The sequence below is a fragment of the Oncorhynchus mykiss genome, chromosome 3 (assembly GCF_013265735.2).
Source record: "Oncorhynchus mykiss isolate Arlee chromosome 3, USDA_OmykA_1.1, whole genome shotgun sequence".
In the NCBI taxonomy this organism is placed as follows: Eukaryota; Metazoa; Chordata; class Actinopteri; order Salmoniformes; family Salmonidae; genus Oncorhynchus; species Oncorhynchus mykiss.
Window position 1 is genome coordinate 23,933,444 of NC_048567.1, and position 21,038 is coordinate 23,954,481.

The window sequence follows — 21,038 nt, forward strand, 5'->3', positions numbered from 1 at the left end:
CAAATGGGATTTCCCGTGTCACACTTGAGATAACAAGCGAGGTGCCAGGGAGATGTGGTGACAGGTATCATGCAGCGTGGTTACACTCCCAACACCACTCGGCCACTGACCACAATTACTGCAACACATAATGTATGCCATTTAGCAGACACTTTTATCCAAAGCGAATTACATTTTGTGTGCCCGTGTACATACACATGCCATGTAGAATCGTCTCTGCCATGTCAAAAGGCACGCAAGCCACAAATCTCATACGAAAACGGAACCAGTGGGGACTGCATGTTAAATGACAATTGTTTAGAATGAAAAATGTAGCTTATGTAATGTATTCATGTCCAGTAATATTGAGAAAAATGTGATGGTCCAAATATTGAAAACAATATAAATACAATAATGAAATATAGTTTCCTAAATATTTTTTTTACTTTTCTATACTCTATACATGCTTTAATGTACATGTGAATGTTATTGTTAATGTGAATGGTATTTACTAATTAAGTAAATAACAAATTAGTTAATTGCTTATCATAACATTGCTTGCCTAATGCAAATTAATTTATGCCAATAATAATAAAACAGTGTTGTTTTGACTGTTGAGTGGGTATTTAGAAATAGGGATGTGTTCAAATGCAGTGTAATTCTGTTTTACAATATCAGTGTGAAGGGCTGCTTTGTGAAACCTGGCAATATATACAACTGACCAATAGATGACACCCTTTTACATTTTCTGGAAGTCACTTTAAGTGTGTGTGTGTGTGTGTGTGTGTGTGTGTGTGTGTGTGTGTGTCTTGAGGAAGAGATCAGACTTATATCACAGAAACTGGCAGATGTCACCCATGATATAACAAACAGCATCTGCCTGTAGTTATATGCCCAGCAAGACAACAAACATACTTTTATTGTATCAAGTGTTTGTTCTATGCAACAGAATATAATATTCTTAACTATTGTGTGTGTGTTCTACTGAGGATGATCCTCTGGGAGATAACACTGACAGGAGATTTACAATGTATTTTGGGTGATAAAACCTAAAGAGCATTCCAGAGCATGAGTTAATGTTTCTGTTCTATATGGTACCAGGGAGAGATGGCTCCAGTTCGGAGTCGGAGGGACAGACACTGGTCTCTATACAATGAAAACTGTTGCACAGCAGATACTGTCTGCTATGTATTATAGGTATCTTTCATACAGATCTTAACCTTGTGACCTATTCTATATTTCTGTTGTTCGTCATGTAGGTTGAAAGGGGTGTATCTTGGCTATAAAATACCTTTGTACTTTTGTCTCGGGGCTCTCAACGAATCATTTGATCGTGAATCGTCGACCAGCCATCATTATCATAGAGCACTCAATTGATTCACTTTATATGTGTGCGTTGTATTGACCTGCTCCCTTATTAATAACTGATTAAATATTTAGTGTAAGTATAACTCTGACTTGTGTGATAAGTTTGTCTCTCCTCATTTGATAGTAAAAAAAAATGAACCACCACAGTTCCTATTCTAGTATGTCTCCTTTTGTGTTTTTCCAATTGTTAAATGAGAAAATGGCTACCCAGACTAAATCAAAATGTATTATGTGCTGGCTATTTACAGAAATTGCCATCTGAGCACAGAACATAAGAAGAAAACATGTTATCACTCTACTCATTTTAAATCCCATGTGCATTATCATTGCTACCTGTATTTTCAGTATTCTGGAATAATAGGTGTGAACTGTACAAGATAATTGAAGGTACAATTAAGTTCAAGATTGCACAGGCTGTAAGAGATTCTAACAGTTGGTTCTGCTTCTCTGCACGGTAATGAGAGATGGTGGCTTTAGTTTCCCACACAAAAGGGAAAGGTGAGTGCTCTTTTCTCTGGGTCACTCAAGTTGACATCTACTTAAGTGAGATCACCTTGGAAACGCACTCCGCAGAGACGGCTTTTGTGGCCTTGACATGGCCAAGCCTCGATGAATGACTTCCACCAGACTTACAGTATTTGTCCTGGAGCTGTCTAATCTTGGAAGGTTAAAGTAAAGTATAGCCTACAAAGTAATACGCAAAGTATATGACATGCAAATACTTATGACAGAGGTCTGTATTCTGACCACATAGACAGTTACCATATCAGGCCTAACACCTTTGCCAAGATATCCTAGAAACTACGGCTTCTCAGGCATTATCACTTAATTGATCCCTTGGTTTTGTATTCTGCAAATATACATTTAAATTAGTGTTTGTTTTATTGAGTGTTTATCTAATCTACCGTAGTCATAGCATAAGAGCATGTAATCTTGAAAAGGGATAGAAGGACAGGCGTTGTACGTCAACGTGGACATTAGCATATGAATTTGGTAGTTAGAGTCTATTATGAGCGCATAAGCATACAGAGGGAGATTATTTCCACGTGATGTCATTTGAGGTGATAAATGCTGGCAAACCATTTTGGGTGTCCAGCAAGGGACAATGGTGAGAGAGAGAGAGTGAATGTATGGAACATACTGTAGTAGGCCTATACATATCTGACCTGCTGCTGTCATATCCCATTGCTAATGTACTGTCATATCCCATGGCTAATGTACTGTCATATCCCATGGCTAATGTACTGTCATATCCCATGGCTAATGTACTGTCATATCCCATGGCTAATGTACCGTCATATCCCATGGCTAATGTACTGTCATATCCCATGGCTAATGTACTGTCATATCCCATGGCTAATGTACTGTAATATCCCATGGCTAATGTACTGTCATATCCCATGGCTAATGTACTGTAATATCCCATGGCTAATGTACCGTCATATCCCATGGCTAATGTACTGTCATATCCCATGGCTAATGTACTGTCATATCCCATGGCTAATGTACTGTCATATCCCATGGCTAATGTACTGTAATATCCCATGGCTAATGTACTGTCATATCCCATTGCTAATGTACTGTCATATCCCATGGCTAATGTACTGTCATATCCCATGGCTAATGTACCGTCATATCCCATGGCTAATGTACTGTAATATCCCATGGCTAATGTACCGTCATATCCCATGGCTAATGTACTGTCATATCCCATGGCTAATGTACTGTAATATCCCATGGCTAATGTACCGTCATATCCCATGGCTAATGTACTGTCATATCCCATGGCTAATGTACCATCATATCCCATGGCTAATGTACTGTCATATCCCATGGCTAATGTACTGTCATATCCCATGGCTAATGTACTGTCATGTACTGCCAGAAATTGTGTACACATCATTGCGACATGGGGCCGTGCATTATCATGCTGAAACATGAGGTGATGGCGGCGGATAAATGGCACGACAATGGGCCTCAGGATCTCGTCAAGATATCGCTGTATATTCAAATTGCCATTGATAAACTGCAATTGTGTTTGTTGTCCAAAGTTTATGCCAGCTCATACCATAACCCAACCTCCACCATGGGGCACTGTTCACAACAAACCGCTCGCCCACACAACGCCATACACGCCACCTGCTCGGTACAGTTGAAACCCAGATTCTTCCGCGAAGAACACACTTCTCCAGTATGCTAGTGGCCATCGAAGGTGAGCATTTGCACACTGAAGTTGGTTACGACTCCAAACTGCAGTCAGGTCAATACTCTGGTGAGGATGACGAGCACGCGGATGAGCTTCCCTGAGATTGTTTCTGACGATTTGTGCAGAAATTTTTTGTGGACAGATTTTGGGCGGAGTAAAACCTCTTGCTTCACCTCTTCCTCTCTCCTTACAGCTGGTCCCTGTCTTGGGTTCTCAGCAGATGTGTATGGAAGACAGCTGGCTCCATGTGAACTACTCCCGACGCTCTGTTTTAACATTTAGAAATGTTAATAATTATACCTTGCGATATGGTTTTGGAAACATAAAGCCTTCCACTTTCACATCAAAATAATTTCACAAATTCTAAATAAACACTTAATATACAATGTTTTAACCGGTTTTAACACAGTTGCAGGCGGCAGTATTTTTCAGTTACAACACTATTACACACAATTGTTAGGAGACGCTTCGATAGCTAATTAGTTAAATAAAGGTAAAAAAAATAAATAAATTAGTTAGAACAGGTCATCATCTTCAAATTTCAGTCAGTTGTCTTCTTCAAATTTGTATTGGAGGACCGCAACAAACTGAAAGGTGCATACACCGCCACCTACTGTATTGGAGTGTGAGGACGGTCACGGACTCCCTATTCATCTATTTCTCTTATCTAGCCCTGTGTTTCCACCTACTGTTCTGGTGTGTGAATTACACTTTGACACAAAAAGGGAAGGGAAGGGGACAGGGAAAAGGGACCAACTAACCTTACATCCATTAAAAACCTCACAACTTTTCCACTACTTGGCTCCATCTGAATCCTACACCAGGCTGACATCCTGGGAGGATGAGACACTATCATTCATCACACATTGTAACTCAACTGCAGTAAAATCTCATACACCCAAGTACCTGTCTGCAGCTGCCACCACAACATCTATTTTGTGTGATTTATGTTCCATTCCTGAGGTACAGTTGATAACCATGGCTACGCCTCACTCTCTATTGGCCACAGCCTGCTCACATGGATCATCTTAGGATCTCTAGCCCTGTACCCATCTTCCTCTCCTACTCTCTTCACTGTCTCGGCATACCAAACTTTCTGTACTACTCTGATCCAAGCAACTTCAGCCTGCCTTTCTCTCACTGGAAACTTCTGAACCTCAGCACCATGGGTACCCCCACAGTTAACACACAACTGTTTTCACCGATACTGCATATTCCTTTGTCTCATGCCCCCCTGCACACTTCTCACGGCCGCCTCTGTCTTCCGTAGGCCTAAATAAGCGCTATAACATGGAAATATGGCAGCCTTGCATGGACCTCTAATCCTAAAAATGTGTGGAGTCATTTAGCCTTTTGTTTTTTCATAAATACCATCTCACTGATGTGAAAGTTATTCCAAATATTTCCAAAACAGTATCTCTTCGTGCGAGGTATAGGCCTATTTGCGTTTAGACAGAGCATTTGGGAATTGTCACGGCATTTCCCTCAGAAGGCTAAAGGGTACGTCCAATGGCTCATGTAATGCACTAGAATAAATGTTACATTCATTCATTACGCCAATTTTGTTGCAAAACGTTTTGCAACAGAAACCATTTAGCCTACGCCAAACGGTAAACGTTTTGCAAGAGTTTCTATTGGACAAATTCAGGTAGGTCCCGTCACCGTTTCATCTGAGTGCATCAGTGTGGTTCTTAAACCGTACACGGTTTCCGTTGCAACTAAACTCGGAATGGAAGTCGGTCTTTTTAGTTGCTTTAAACCAATAGGTCCAATAGGTCCCATCATTTCAATACGTCGTTGTTAAATACAGCCTATACGACTGTATACTGATACTGTCTTGTTTATGCGATAGGCTAATACATTCTGTATAATACTTATAATTAGTAGTTGCACCGCGAAATGTAACCTTACATGGTTAAATTAATTAGGCCTACCTGTCCCATTTGCATCCGTGACGTTGTAGGTTTCACCGGTGGGAGGCGCCTGATTTGAATTTTGTCTCAGGTGAGATGCATAAAACAGGTAAGATGAGAGTCGACGCCACTTCTGCTTCGTTTGTCATCAGCTTTGAGGTGAGTAGCGAACCTGTTTGTGGTAATATATATATAAATAACAACCTGTATGCCTAGTTCTTGTTGAGCCATGCAGCCTATTTTGAATGCCTTAATTTAACTAGGCAAGTCAGTTAAGAACAAATTCTTATTTTCAATGAAAGCCTAGGAACAGAGAAATCAAATGTCCTTTTTGGGGGGACTCTGTAGCATTGGGTTTCTATTTTATAGTGGTTCTCTTTTGGTAATTGCACAATTTTCCATCTGTTTTATAATTGGCTTAAACTAGGCATACAAGTTTCAGCAAATGTGCTTTGGGCCTATACTGACTGGAATAACAACTGTACACTGTACAAAATATTAGGTAGACCTTCCCCTTTTGTCCTAAGAATATCCTCAATTCTTCGGGGGCGACGAACTCTACAAGGTAAAAAAGCGCTTCCCACAGTTCTGTAAAGTTGGCTGGATGTCCTTTTGGGTGATGAACCATTCTTAATACAAACGGGGAAACTATTGCGCAGCGTTGCATTTCTTGACATACTCCAACTGGTGCGCCTGGCACCTGTTCAAATGAACTTAAGTCTTTTGTCGTGCCCTTTCACCCTCAATAGCACACATTCTCAAGACTTAAAATCCTTATTTTAACTTGTTTCTATCCCTTCAACTACACTGAAGTGGATTTAACAAGTGACATCATTAAGGGATAATGGCCTTCACCTGGTCAGCGTCATTGAAAGAGCAGGTGTTCCTTATGTTTTGTTCGCTCGGTGTACTTTCAGTCCAATTGCCTCAACAGTCCGTGGTGTTTTAATGAGGGTGTTTTCACAGAGCCGATCACATTTGTAAGGAACAGAACCACACAATCTAAATGTATCTAACGCTTGATTCAGGGGTGTTGTGTGCTTCAGATGCATCAAACATTAGGCCTACCCCCTTCAGAGCTTGAATTACTAGGATAGTTGCACACATCACGAAAGAATGGGCTACATTTGTGTCTCTGGGGATGACAATTTTATAGCTTGTGAAACCATCTATAACCTTACTGAGACAACCAATCCTTTTTGAAGGTTTATCATGGACCCCCTGAGAACAGCAAGTTATAACTGTTTCCTCTGTAGGCCCACCAGGGCTGTATTGTTGAAGTGTGCTCACCAGGACAACCAATAGCAATGTCTCATTCTCTGGATCGATATTATTCAATCCTAGTTGCTGCTGGAGTTGCTGTCTTATTTAAAGGTCTTAATTCATGGGTTGCTAGTTATCGGGTGCCTGTCTAGATCATAATTGAGAATTGGCTGTTTTTCAAAGACTACATTTGAAAGGGGGATAGAATTTAACCCACATGATCATTTTGAACTGGATTAAATGCTAAAGAAATACTGGCCCCAGTGGCTGTTGCATACAGTTTACAGTATTCTACACACTGACAAATGTTTCATATAAAAATAAACAGGAACCAGTAAGGAGTTCACTTCATGCAAATTGACTTCTACTGTAAAATCTAATTGTCCATACAGTGTATACACTGTCATGGATTGACCTGTCCCTCACACTACTTTTAGGTATTCACAGCAGTGTAAAATGGGTTCCAAACTCGAGAGTGCAATGGAGGGGCTAATTCAAGTGTTCCACTCATACTCCTCAAAAGAAGGGGACAAGTACAAGCTGAGCAAAGTTGAGCTGAAGAATCTATTACAGGGTGAACTGAGTGAATTCCTGGCGGTGAGTTTGATTCCTAATGCTGTCCAGGGGTGGGATATGTGGTTTCAATATGACATTCTGTTCAATTACATCTTAAGTAGACATAAACAAAATGTAAAACTGCCCCAAAGCAAGTCATGCATGCAAGAATTGGAGTAGTCTTGATTTATTGAACAGTTGAGGGACCATCACCTTTGCAACATATTGTATTAGAATCATTTAAATAATACTATGGCCTTGCCTAGAAATGACACATCACCTAGACATTTCATAGATATGAAATGATTTGATGGGTATAACAATGGCATAAGATTGATCTTTCCATCTGATTGGCTTTGTGCAATTTCCTGTGCATTGCTTATTCCAATTCTTATCTACAACTGTTCCAAGAGTCATGTGGCTGCTTCTGTTCTTGGCCTACCTTTCAATGCATTAACTGTTTCTACTTCTCTCTCAGGCATGCAAGGACCCTATGGTAGTAGAGAAGATCATGAGTGATCTGGATGACAACAAAGATGGCGAAGTGGACTTTCAGGAGTTTGTCGTCTTGGTTGTTGCGCTGACGGTGGCCTGTAACGAGTTCTTTGTAGAGGGCCTGAATGAATGAGTTGGGGGAAACAGACCTACACTTTCTACTCATTATTCTGTTAATAAAACAAACGTATGCTTTCATTTGATTGAAATGACTATCTTTTTGACAAAAAGGCAAATGTTTCAATATTCTTGTCACAATGGTAACTTCTATCAAAGGCTCTTTTCACTGTTGTAAAATGATTGCTCCTGGAGAGAATCCTGCAATGGACTGGGCAGTTTCAGTGTACTATTGCACTAGTAGTTAACATTCTGCTCAGATCAATGAAGGTGATCATTGCTGTCTTTCTAAATGTTAAACTCTGCTCATTGACTTGAATGCGTGTTACTGGTACATGTCTTTTGCATGAACTCTGGGCTGTCTGAATCAATCGTCTCGGAGTAGGAGTGCTGATTTAGGATCAGTTTTGCTTTTTTTTATCTGTGAATAAGATTACATGGTAGGGACTTGGTCATAAAAAAGCACTTGTACTGGGATTCTTCATATGGCCCCTGGTCTGCCACCTATGCTTAAACATGGCAAACTGCACCCAACATTTTAGGGAAGGCTTTGTACTGAAATGCACAACACCTCGTTTGCACTTTTAGCCAAACATGGTTCTAAACTAACTTCCAAAGTGACTTCCTCTCAGGTGTGCACTATGCAAAGCTCCAGAGATGAAGGGGGAAAAAAAACAAGTTCCCACACAGCAGACTGGCTGCATCCTAAGTTTCCCCAATCTTAATGAAATACAAAGCTTGATTTAAATCCATGTAAAAAAAGTGCTTTAGAGCCAGTGTGTTGGTGGCAACAGAACACTGCAGTCTCTGACAACTTAATACTGGAGTCTGGCTGTTTCAGCCATTTGTGTTGAACACCTGTAACTTAAAATATGAGTGTGCACCGAGCAACATGTCAGGGTTTCATGTATGACTGCTGCTGTGAAATTTGCCACGTTAAACTATTTCAAGCAGCCTTCAAAACTACTGTACAGGTCGAAATGAGTGTCAATCCCTGAGACCACTGGAAACAGGCTTTGGAAAATTAACTAAGGATTCATCAGGTGAAATCTAAATACTAGTCTTCATTCATTTACACAATTTGCCAGAAAAGGGGTACATTCTCTCAAAAGCAATTTTGTCCAGACAATATGGAAAAGCAATTGCATTACATGTATAGTTGCGTGCCCTCCACATTCTGTGAAATATTAGTCATTTGGCTCTGGCCATGTCCAAATACCCATACTTGCGTTCTAAATAGTAGGCCATTTTGAAAATCAAGTATACTGTAAATGCCCAGATGTCATACTTATTTCAGCTTTGACAACCAGATATGGGGATGTGTTATCAAAATTAACCAATAAAACACAATGCAATTGTGCATGATGCATTCTCAGTATAGAAAAACATTTTTATAGGGAATTTTCAAAAATCAGGTATGGCTTAAATGTTACTAATTTCAGCTCATCTAGTAGAATTTGATGCAAATTTTTCCACAGTGCATTGGAAGAGGTGGGCTGCGAGTCATTGGCTACTTGGAGAACTAGGACCTAACTAAATTAGGCAACTTAATTGGGAAGATGCCAAATAGCGACGCTTCTGCGGTGTTCAAATGTACTGTAGGCCAAGTAGTTTTTGTTCATCTTTAAAATGATGCGTGTTGCATCAGGCTACATCTTCTGAAAACATTTACCCAAAGTGGATTTCTGTTCTCATTAAAGTATTGTTAATCAGAGCTTTTAAACTAAACCATCTTTAGATGTTTTTAATGCATCAGCAGCGGGGACTCGGGCTGTGGCTGCGTTATTGATATGTTAATCAGGCCTTTTGATTTGAACACATGGATTGTTTTAGGTTTGAAGGCCTTAGCAGTCATTCTGATCTCGTTCCCAATTATCAGTGCTTTAGTTTTGTTGCTGTCCAACAGTTTTGAATCTGCGATGCACCGCCCTGTCTACGTTTTTTGTTGATTTTAAGTGTTTTGGTGTGTGTACTAGGGTATTTGATTTAATGTATATATGCACTTGGGTTTCACTAAATATGTTAACGAAACCAAAACCAGATTTAAAGTGCCTTTGAACGGAGTATGGTAGTAGGTGCCAGTCATACCGGTTTGTGTCAAGAACTGCAACACTGCTGAGTTTTTCACACAGCAGTTTCCCATGTGTATCAAGAATGGTTCACCACCCAAAGGACATCAAGACAACTATAACGTCATGACTATTCAGAGTTTAGAGAAATTAACTGAATTGGAAATGAGCTGTTATCGGGCTGGTTAATTAATGCATGTCTTTTGACCCGTACTCTGCACCGCCCCACCTACTCAGCCAAAATAGTTTGCGACAATGAGTACATAGTATGCAGTTTAAGTAATGTAGTACGCTAGTACGGATATTCCGACACAGATACTCACTTCTAAACTTCCACTCCAAAGTCTTTGAGCACCAATGAGTAAGGGAGTAAACTCTGAACACAACACACGGTTTTAGAGATGTCCTTGGTTATGGAAAAGTACACTCGTCCTCTTTGTCCCTTGTCAGCTGCTTCAGTACCAGGTTTCAGGGAGAGAAAGCAGGGTCAAAGAGTGGCACCAGCTGACTCTTTATACCTACACCAACAATCAAGCAATAACAAATAACACCTTTACTGTTAGCACTGGGCCCACAAAAAAAAAGATGTATGGAATCCAGATTCAAGATCTGATAACACAGTCTCTGTACATTTCCTCACATTTCTCCTGAAGGTATAGCATCCTGTCCAGCAGCACCAGAGTCTACACCACCGGTGCCAGTAGCAGAGCCAGGCTGAAGTATACCACCACACAACCCTCCTGCCTCAGCATAGCCCCCACTCTGCAGGTGTCCAGGGGCAGGCCAACGCGGGGCAGACCCAGGCGGGCATACCTGTGGGTACATGGTGAGAGGGGGTCAGGGGTACATATAAGATAGATGATCATGTTTGACCTAAAGGCTATATAGAGAAAACGCAGATATTGAATTCCTAAATGTGATCATCAAAATGATTATCATTATACACAAGGATAATACCAAATAGTAAAGGTTTTTCTGAGACAAATGCAAGGATGAATTTCTTAGGTTTTCATCCTAACATACAGTGAAAGCTGCTGCCTAATGATAGACTGAAGAGGTATGGATACAAACTTGTGTAAACACTCACCCTGTAAAGGGTAGTAGATGTGCTTTCTTTATCGCCTGGACTCCCGGCCCGCGCAGTCCCGGCTTCACCTCCCTGATAACTGTCTTCAGGGTTGCCCGATAACAGTGCATCCTTAGCAACCCCCTCTCCTCCCACAGCCTGTGCACGTAGTCCTCTATGGTGTGACACGCCCCCTCCCGCGCTTTATAGGACAGCTGGTGTCCTGGCAACCCCTGCACCGAGGAGCTCATAGGGTAGCCAAACTCTGAGTGATATATGTCTCATTGGTGGACAAAGGGGAAAGTGGACGGGCTATGAGGCCAGGGGGGTTTGGGTTCTAGCTGGTGGTGATCTTCATGTAGCAGCACGCCACTGAGGTGATGCCATGAACGTGAGGGCAGCTGGCAAAGTGGCAAAGAAGGGTGGTGCTGAGGTCCCCGCAGGCATGGAGGCCTGTTAGGACAAAATCTGTACATCCCTGCCCCTCTTCCACAGGGCAGACAACAACTTAAGTGTATGAACACTCTTGGAGTAGGTGGACATATGGGCCTTGTCCGGCTTTAGTCTTGCAGAGACGTTTTGAAAACGAGAGTGAGCTAGACCGGGGTTCATGTTATACACTAGGAAAATAGTTTGTACATGCATTGTCATTATTCTTGAGCGGGGATGCAGTCTGGCCCAAACGACAAGAAACAAGTCTAATGGCCCTAGGGAGACCAGTAGGGATATACAACATCGTGACAAATCATATACCGTGACAAATCTCATTGTTAGGCAGATTACAAAAAGTAATATTGTGTGACTCCTAGGTCTGATAACAAGACTGAATATTAGGTTACCTGTCCAGAGCCCACATCCACCACACTATTGCAGTCTGTCAGGTCACAAAGCTGCTTCACCAACTGTGGAGAGAGATGAACAGATCAGTATCCACAACTGAAATGCTTATTTGAATCAGCAGTATATATATATAAAAGTAGTATGCACATCCATATATGTAAAGTAGTATGCACATCCATATATGTAAAGTAGTATGCACATCCATATATGTAAAGGAGTATGCACACCTTTACCTTGCCCAGACTCCAAATCTCATGCTGCTTTTTGGGTTTCACATGTTTCCAAGCAGTGAGCTCTGACTCTTGTTCTCCAAGAACTCCTCTGGCTTCAGCATGCCCACTTCATGTCCCTGCTTGCCCTGGGGTGTCCTGGGGAGCGTCAGGGCATGCGCAGTGGCCCGGAAAGCCAATAGTGAAAGAGGCAATAGTAGCTGGGGGAAAAAAATAAAATTGTATAAGTTATTTCTAACTGTTTTATGATATAGAATCCAATTCAAATTGAACGAATACACTGGTATGACTGAATACCTTTTTTATTTATTTTATTTCACCTTTATTTAACCAGGTAGGCAAGTTGAGAACAAGTTCTCATTTACAACTGCGACCTGGCCAAGATAAAGCATAGCAGTGTGAACAGACAACAACACAGAGTTAGTTACACATGGAGTAAACAAACATACAGTTAATAATACAGTAGAAAAACAAGTCTATATACAATTTGTGCAAATGAGGTGAGATAAGGGAGGTAAGACAATAAATAGGCCAAGGTGGCGAAGTAAATACAATATAGCAATTAAACACTGGAATGGTAGATGTTCAGTAGATGAAAAAAAAACAACTTCAATTCACATTCAATCTGTCCAATAGGAGGTCAGCTAATTGTGTCACAGACTCTGGTAGGCAATGTAGCCCATAGATCCTCACTGAAGAATTCCTATGGCAGGAGAAAACATGATCAATAACACATTAATTGATGAGTAGCTAGAGAAATCTATCCAGGGGCCCTTTTGAGGCAGGGATCAAGCTTCATGGGAAACTTTGAGCCAGGGATCAAGCGTGTAGGGTGAAGTTGCCTCTAGACGCTGACCTTTGGTCAGTTTTGCATTTTTCCTAATAATGGTTTAGGTCAGGATTGAGGGAGGGGAAGTTGATCCTAGATCTGTAGGGGAAACTTCAACCTGGAGCGGAGGACTCGATAGCAGTATATCACGTGATCATCTTATAATCAAATAACACCAGTAGCTTAATTTTTTTTTAAAACATGTAAATAGAATGCGTTGCTTGCTACGTACAATTATGAAGGAATCGGAGATGTGTTTGTATGTCGACAGAAAATATGTAAGATTTCTTGCCAACTCTCTTTGCTGCTCTGCTGAAAGTGTCCGTGAGCACATCATTCGACTGTCGCATCGGCAACTGACTGGCTACAACAACTGGTTACGAATTGTGAACATTAAACATTTCAACACTAGGCTATTTCAAGTCCGAGTGAAATAGTTTTATATAACGACGATGAGAAGTGTTTGTAGCTCTTCCTCACAACGTTGTATATCACAACACGAAATCTGAACCGGAAGTAGTCGACTGTTTGGCTGTTAAGGAAGTCGGAGCATGGTGCTATGTTTATAGGTCGGTGTATATATGTAATTTGTTGTATAACGCTGATTTGTGCACCACCATATTATCAGGATACAATTTGAGTGAAGACATACAGTTAAATTAGTCTGTCTGGAGAATAGAGTTTCATTCCTAGCTAGCTAATGTTCGAGTCGAAGCTTAGCATTATAGCTAGCTAGCCAATGACCCAGTTCTAGCTCGCCTAAACCGTATTTTCGACTGTAATATCATCCTGACAGCTAACGTTTACACTACACATACTTTTCGAAAATACCTAACGTTAATTGTGGCTAGCTAGCTAAGTGGGCTCAATGTGTTTCATACTAAGCTAGTACCAAACTAGCTAGATTATATAAACAGCTAACTAGCTGGCTTCTTTGTTTGTCATTCATGACTATAATCTTTTCCTACAATTTCAGACATACCAGCTGATTTGTTAACAGAAACCTATTTTGTTTTTGTCCAGGTATCACAATACTGCTTCCATTGATGTCATGATAATTGGGTCAGAATGACATTTGATTAAAGCAAATATTTGAACCTAAATTTGCACAGCAGTGAATGCCTTTATGTCCTGTTGAAGGGAGAGGGACGTAAACAGTTTTAGTCCAAGAACAAACCCAGCCCCAGTTGAGGAAGATTCCCCTCCAAGATGTCTGACATTATGTTAAACCTGGACTGTTCAGGCAGCAGTGGACCCTGTAAGGACACATCGGGAAGCAACAAACACAAGGCATTCATCAACAGGCGGCAACTCTTGGAGAAAAAGGGTTACCTCAACAAAAAGCAGAACCAGCACAATCACAGACAGGGGAATAAACATCAGGGCCCACCTCACTGGCACAATGGGGCCAATCGGCCGTCTCAACCCAATGCTGCACACAACAAAAGCATTGCTCACACGCAGAATACTCACAGTAAAAGTTCATATCACATACCCAGGTCAGATCATGCTAGAAGCGTTGCTTCCAAGCCTGCATCATCCACAAGCAGCTCAACATCCTTGACCATAACTGTGGAGAATTCCACCAATCCTGAGCAATCCACTTCGACTATCACCCCGGGGCACCAACCCCCACCCACCAGGACTGTTGCCCGCTATGCCTCTGTCCCAAGTGGGTCGGCCCCCCTTTGTAACCCACTGAAGTACCTTGCCTTGGACTGTGAGATGGTCGGCACGGGCCCCAAGGGTCGCAACAGTGAGCTGGCACGATGCAGTATTGTTTCCTATGACGGAGACGTGGTGTATGACAGGTACATCAAGCCCACCAACGCAGTCACTGACTACCGGACTCGTTGGAGTGGCATCTCCTGGCATCAATTGGTCAAAGCCATGCCATTTCAACATGCCAGGAAGGAGGTAAGAAGGCTCCCGGAAGAGAATGTTCAAAGGAGGATGAAAAATATGTTTTCCGTTTAACCTTTTTCCACCGTAAAGGACCTATGAGCATATCAAATTGGGTGTCAAATGAAAGCTAAGAGTATATTTTGGGGAAATGAAGGCATAGATACATTTTTCAACTATTATCCATCTTGAAAATATGATATTAGCAAAGGCTTTGATTTCTGGATAAACAGGTGGAAAAGGGGTCTTAGAAAACATATACCAGAAAAAGTCTTAAAAGGTATCAGAAATACATCAAAACACAGTAATGTTGAAGTAAAGACCCCTGCCAACTAATATCAACACTTGTCATTCATTTTGGACTGGACTGTTTTTACAGCATTGAGCGGTCGGTCATGAGTCGATGCGCTTGTTTTGAGATCAAAGTGAGAGCTACGTGTAGTGACTTGTGCATATTTGTTCATATCCTTTGCTAGTTAGTGAGTTATTAGCCCAATTACAGATCATTTGTAGTCGGCAATGGAGGATTGATTGCTTCCTACAAGAGTACAAAACGTGAGCATTTTCTTTGAAAAGCGAGTCAGGTAAATAGCTTTGTAGTGTTGTATTTTGAGACCGGCTTGAATAAGCTAAGTAACCAATAGGCAGATCGTAGCATAATTGGTCTGATTCACTGTAGCAATGGTATGGGAATAATTATGCATTTTATTTTGTAAAGTGGTTTCTTGCATCAAACAACATTTGTTGTCATCTTGTCTAAAGGTCAAGTGGATTAACAGGTTAATGTCAAGCCCTGCATGTTGTTATTTTTTTTCAAAAGTCTCATGTAATGTAAGCCATCATTGAACCCCACACATTGGCTGCTACTGTTGATTTTTCTACTCACAGTAGCCTACTTGACCACTGTTAAAACTAACCTAAAGCGGGAACAGCATCAGTGTTCACAGTAAACCGCGCAGGAAGTTGCACTTTCAAGTTTGCACTCAGCAGACCTGAAATTTGCTCAGTGATAATTTTTTTAGAGGGAACATTGGTTGTATGGTTTGTTAAACTTTGAAATCAATGATTTTTGTTTGGCATACATTTTCAAGTGAAAAAACTGAGTCAAAGCGTAAATCTGTTACAGTGGAATTGCCCCTTAATCTATTCTATTTGGACCTTTACTTTGCTAAACATGACCATGATATCATTTGATCTCTTCTGTATTCCCCCCTCCTATAGATACTGAAGATCCTTGCAGGCAAGGTGGTGATAGGGCATGCTGTCCACAATGACTTCAAGTCCCTGAGTTACAGTCACCCTGCTGTCTTAACGCGGGACACATCCCGCATTCCTCTCCTCAACCAGAAGGCTGGCTTTCCAGAGAAAGATGTTGCCTCACTGAAAAGACTCACCAAGGCCCTGTTCAACCGCAACATCCAGGTGAGAAGAGACTTCTGATTGAAACGGGATTGATTTTAATATAATCTATAGTGATTCAGTCTAGGTTGTTGTTTCTAGTCTCAACAAAAGTAATAAGCTACTAAACCTCTTATTGTGTGGCTTATGTTATTTTGTAGTAACAAGGAATTCCCCTTGTGTTCTCAGACTGGGAAGAAGGGGCACTCGTCCGTGGAGGACGCCAAAGCCACCATGGAACTGTACAAAGTTGTGGAGGTGGAGTGGGAGAGGACCTTAGCCTCCAAATAGAAAAAAAGTCAGTGAAAGACAGTATGGACTGAACTGGTGAAGGAGTTGAGTGATGGTATGGACGTATCATGTTTAACATAATTTTAACATTCAGAAATCACTATCAGGTCTTCCACTTCTCACCTCAGCCACGTCTGTCTCTTTTTCTACTTCTGTAAAAAAACAGTTGCCTTCAGGGTTGCAGTTGTTTATTTTATGGTGGATGACCTATGGCACAAGATGGCAGTCCTCTGCCACAAGGTTGCAGTCTATTTTCTTGGTTTTTATTAATTAATTCCTAATACAGTACTGTGATGTTTTTTTGCTTTGAATTGTCTAGAGTTATTTGTTCAGACATTTCTATTTTATATATTCAATTGTTAACATACAGTAAGTATCTCAGTACCTCATGTACATGTTCATTTTGCCGGGTGAAAGTAAAATTGATTTTAATACAACTGCAGTATAATGAAGAAATTGGTTTTAAACAATTATTGTAATGGCAAACATGGCAAAAAAAGAAATAAATGACAATTTCAAACTTTTAAGCCTACATTACTTATTGATATAATGAATGGCGCCCAAGAACATGGCTGACGTTTTACATTTTTTTACTTATTGTGTGCATAATGTTGCTGCTACCGTCTCTTATGACCGAAAATAACTTCTGGACATCAGAAAAGCGATTACTCACAGCGGGCTGGAAGAAACGTTTTCCTTTAACGAGTGACAAGAAGGATATCCTGCTTTCACCGGAACAGGCCCAGATCCAAGCCTTTTGCGTGAAGAAAAGATGCCGGAAAAGGAGCCACAGATCAGGCATCCTTCTGAGAATCCGGAGACGAGCGAGTTAACTCCCACTGCCTTCCATTCTTCTTGCTAACTTGCAATCATTGGAAAATAAAATTGATGACCTACGATTAAGACTATCCTACCATAGTGCCCACAAAGCTCATCACTAAGCTAAAGACTCTGGGACTAAACACATCCCTCTGCAACTGGATCCTGGACTTCCTGATGGGCTGCCCCCAAGTGGTAAGAGTAGGCAACAGCACGTCTGCCACGCTGATCCTTAACACTGGGGCCCCTCAGGGGTGTGTACTTAGTCCCCTCCTGTATTCCCTGTTCACCCACAACTGTGGCCAAACACTACCCCAACACCATCATTAAGTTTGCTGACGACACAGCAGTGGTGGGCCTGATCACCGACAATGATGAGACAGACTATAGGGTGGAGGTCAGAGAACTGGCAGTGTGGTGCCAGGACAACAACCTCTCCCTCAATGTGAGCAAGACTAAGGAGCTGATCGTGGACTACAAGAGAAGGCAGGCCGAACAGGCCCCCATTAACATCGACGGGGCTGTAGTGGAGCAGGTTGAGAGTTTCAAGTTTCTTGGTGTCCACATCACTAACGAACTATCATGGTCCAAACACACCAATACAATTGTGAAGAGTGCACGACAAAACCTATTGCTTCTCAAGAAACTGAAAAGATTTGTCATGGGTTCCCAGATCCTCAAAAGGTTCTACAGCTGCACCATCGAGAGCATCCTGACCAGTTGCATCACCGCCTGGTATGGCAACTGCTCTGCATCTGACCATAAGGCGTTATAGAGGGTCGTGCGAACGGCCCAGTACATCACTGGGGCCAAGCTTCCTGCCATCCAGGACCTACAGTTGAAGTTGAAAGTTTACATGCACTTAGGTTGGAGTCATTAAAACTAGTTTTTCAACCATTCCACACATTTCTTGTTAACAAACTATAGTTTTGCCAAGTCAGTTAAGACATCTACTTTGTGAATGACACAAGTCATTTTTCCAACAATTGTTTACAAACACTGAGTTATAAGTGAAATAATCTATCACAATTCCAGTGGGTCAGAAGTTTACATACACTAAGTTGACTGTGCCTTTAAACAGCTTGGAAAATTCAGGAAAATTGGCTTTAGAAGCTTCTGATAGGCTAATTGACATCATTTGAGTCAATTGGAGGTGTACCTGTGGATGTATTTTAAGGCCTACCTTCAAACTCAGTGCCTATTTGCTTGACATCATGGAAAAATCAAAAGATATCAGCCAAGACCTCCGGAAAAAAATTGTAGACATCGACAAGTCTGGTTCATCATTGGGAGCGATTTCCAAACACCCGAAGGTACCACGTGCGTCTGTACAAACTAGTATGCAGGTATAAACACCATGGGACCACGCAGCCATCATACCGCTCAGGAAGGAGATGCATTCTGTCTCCTAGAGATGAACGTACTTTGGTGAGAAAAGTGCAAATCAATCCCAGAACAACAGCAAAGGACATTGTGAAGATGCTGGAGGAAACAGGTCTATATCCACAGTAAAATGAGTCCTATATCGACATAACCTGAAAGGCCGTTCAGCAAGGAAGAAGCCTTTGCTTCTTAACCACCATAAAAAAAAGCCAGACTACGGTTTGCAACTGCACATGGGGACAAAGATTGTACTTTTTGGGGAAATGTCCTCTGGTCTGATGAAACAAAAATAGGTCTGTTTGGCCATAATGACCATTGTTATGTTTGGAGGGAAAAGCCAAAGAACACCATCCCAACCGTGAAGCACGGGGGTGGCAGCATCATGTTGTGGGGGTGATTTCCTGCCAGAGGGACTAGTGCACTTCACAAAATAGATGGCTTCATGATGATGGAAAGTTACGTGGATATATTGAAGCAACATCTCAAGTCATCAGTCAGGAAGTTAAAGCTTGGTCGAAAATGGGTCTTCCAAATGGACAATGACCCCAAGCATACTTCCAAAGTTGTGGCAAAATGGCTTAAGGACAACAAAGTCATGGTGTTGGAGTGGCCATCACAAAGCCCTGACCTCAATCCTATAGAACATTTACTGCATCTTGCCATCGTTATGTAATACATGTATCACTAGCCACTTTAAACTATGCCACTTTATGTTTATATACCCTACATTACTCATCTCATATGTATATACTGTACTCTATACCATCTACTGCATCTTGCCTATGCCGTTCTGTACCATCACTCATTCATATATCTTTATGTACATATTCTTTATCCCTTTACACATGTGTGTATAAGGAATGGGCCAAAATTCCCCCAACTTATTGTGGGAAGGTTGTGGAAGGCTACCTGAAAAGTTTCACCTAAGTTAAACATTTTAAAGTCAACTTCTGACCCACCGGTAATGTGATGAAAGAATAAAAGCTGAAATAAATAATTCTCTACTATTATTCTGACATTTCACATTCTTAAAATAAAGTGGTGATCCTAACTGACCAAAGACAGGGAATTTTTACTTGGATTAAATGCCAGGAATTGTGAAAACTGAGTTTAAATGTATTTGGCTAAGGTGTATGTAAACATCTGACTTCAACGGTATATAATTGGCGGTGTCAGAAGAAAGCCCATAAAATTGTCAGAGACTCCAGTCACCCAAGTTATAGACTGTTTTCTCTGCTACCGCACGGCAAGCGGTACCGGAACGCCAAGTCTAGGACCAAAAGGCTCCTCAACAGCTTCTACCCCCAAGCCATAAGACTGCTGAGCAATTCATAAAATCTCCACCGGACAATTTACATTGACCCCCCCCCCCCCCCCCCCCCCCCCCCCCCTTTGTACACTGCTGTTTGTTTGTTACCTATGCATAGTCACTTGGCCACCCACCTACATGTACAGATTACCTCAACTAGCCTGTACCCCTGCACACTGACTCGGTACCGGTGCCCCATGTATATAGCCTCGTTGTTCTTATTGTGTTACTTTTTATTTTAGTCTGCTTGGTAAAAAATTTCTTCTTGAACTGCACTGTTGGTTAAGGGCTTGTAAGTAAGCATTTCACGGTAAAGTCTACACTTGTTGTATTCGGCGCATGTGACAAAGTTTGATTTGATAATAACCATGACACAAAGGCAATTGCATGTCTGTCCAGGGACTTGAGATTGAACAGGGGTTTCCAGAATGGGTCTTTGGAAAGTAGACTGTGGTCCTATTGACTCACAACTGTTACCAAGACACCGTTCAACACAACAGTGTGCCAGACCAGTGTGATTAGACTACAGCCCCAGTAGTCAACCTCATGCATTGTCGTCCAGTTGTTTCTTTTCAGTGGATAATGTAGCGACGCATTAGCTCAATGGCAATACTTAATTAAAAGCATTTGTGTCAAATCTAAAAACGATTTCAAATAGAAATCAAATGTATTCATGTTACTGTTGTTGACTTATACTTCAGTGCTGTGGGACCCATAAAGAGAGGCCCCTGTTGTACCTTCTCCTGCCCGGGTCAGGGTGTGAAACGTGTGCTACTGCCTTTGGCTGTTTTGTTTCCCCCCCTCCCTCATTGAAGACCTATACTAGGTATTCAAAGAGAACCGTTCTGTTCTTCTCATGTCAGCCTTGGCCTACCTCTATTGACAGAGCAGGCAACTGAAAACCACGGTATCGCCACCGCTTGTGTCAGAGCTCCTGATGGCTAAATCCAGGACATTACACCTTCTCGCCAGAATGTACCAGTGATTCTGAGAGGGCACGCCACTC

The 21,038-nt window shown here is 41.5% G+C and overlaps 2 protein-coding genes across 3 annotated transcripts; both read left to right on the forward strand.

Annotated features, from left to right (window-relative positions):
* Positions 1–5,506: 5,506 nt before the first annotated feature.
* Positions 5,507–7,982, forward strand: LOC110514794 (protein S100-A1). 2 transcript variants are annotated; one of them, XM_021594000.2, is made up of 3 exons: positions 5,507–5,625; positions 7,167–7,326; positions 7,763–7,982. In XM_021594000.2, the coding sequence occupies exons 2-3, from the start codon at positions 7,186–7,188 to the stop codon at positions 7,910–7,912; spliced, it is 291 nt and encodes a 96-aa protein (XP_021449675.1). In that variant the 5' UTR covers positions 5,507–5,625; positions 7,167–7,185; the 3' UTR covers positions 7,913–7,982. The 2 variants fall into 2 exon arrangements, with proteins under 2 accessions (XP_021449675.1, XP_021449672.1); XM_021593997.2 differs by lacking the exon at positions 5,507–5,625 and having other exon boundaries at positions 7,160–7,326.
* A 5,382-nt stretch (positions 7,983–13,364) lies between these two features.
* On the forward strand, positions 13,365–17,044 carry LOC110514781 (interferon-stimulated 20 kDa exonuclease-like 2). Its single transcript, XM_021593992.2, has 4 exons — positions 13,365–13,499; positions 13,954–14,847; positions 16,054–16,254; positions 16,420–17,044. Exons 2-4 carry the CDS (start codon positions 14,140–14,142, stop codon positions 16,519–16,521), a joined length of 1,011 nt encoding a protein of 336 aa, XP_021449667.2. The 5' UTR covers positions 13,365–13,499; positions 13,954–14,139; the 3' UTR covers positions 16,522–17,044.
* Positions 17,045–21,038: the final 3,994 nt, after the last annotated feature.

What these genes read in the sequence shown, in the direction of transcription:
- LOC110514794 (XM_021594000.2), top strand. Translation starts at nt 7,186, where the DNA reads ATGGGTTCCAAACTCGAGAGTGCAATGGAGGGGCTAATTCAAGTGTTC. An exon ending in AACTGAGTGAATTCCTGGCG is followed by an intron (nt 7,327 to 7,762) that starts GTGAGTTTGATT and finishes CTTCTCTCTCAG; the next exon opens with GCATGCAAGGACCCTATGGT.
- LOC110514781 (XM_021593992.2), top strand. Translation starts at nt 14,140, where the DNA reads ATGTCTGACATTATGTTAAACCTGGACTGTTCAGGCAGCAGTGGACCC. An exon ending in TTCAACATGCCAGGAAGGAG is followed by an intron (nt 14,848 to 16,053) that starts GTAAGAAGGCTC and finishes CCCCTCCTATAG; the next exon opens with ATACTGAAGATCCTTGCAGG. An exon ending in TGTTCAACCGCAACATCCAG is followed by an intron (nt 16,255 to 16,419) that starts GTGAGAAGAGAC and finishes TTGTGTTCTCAG; the next exon opens with ACTGGGAAGAAGGGGCACTC.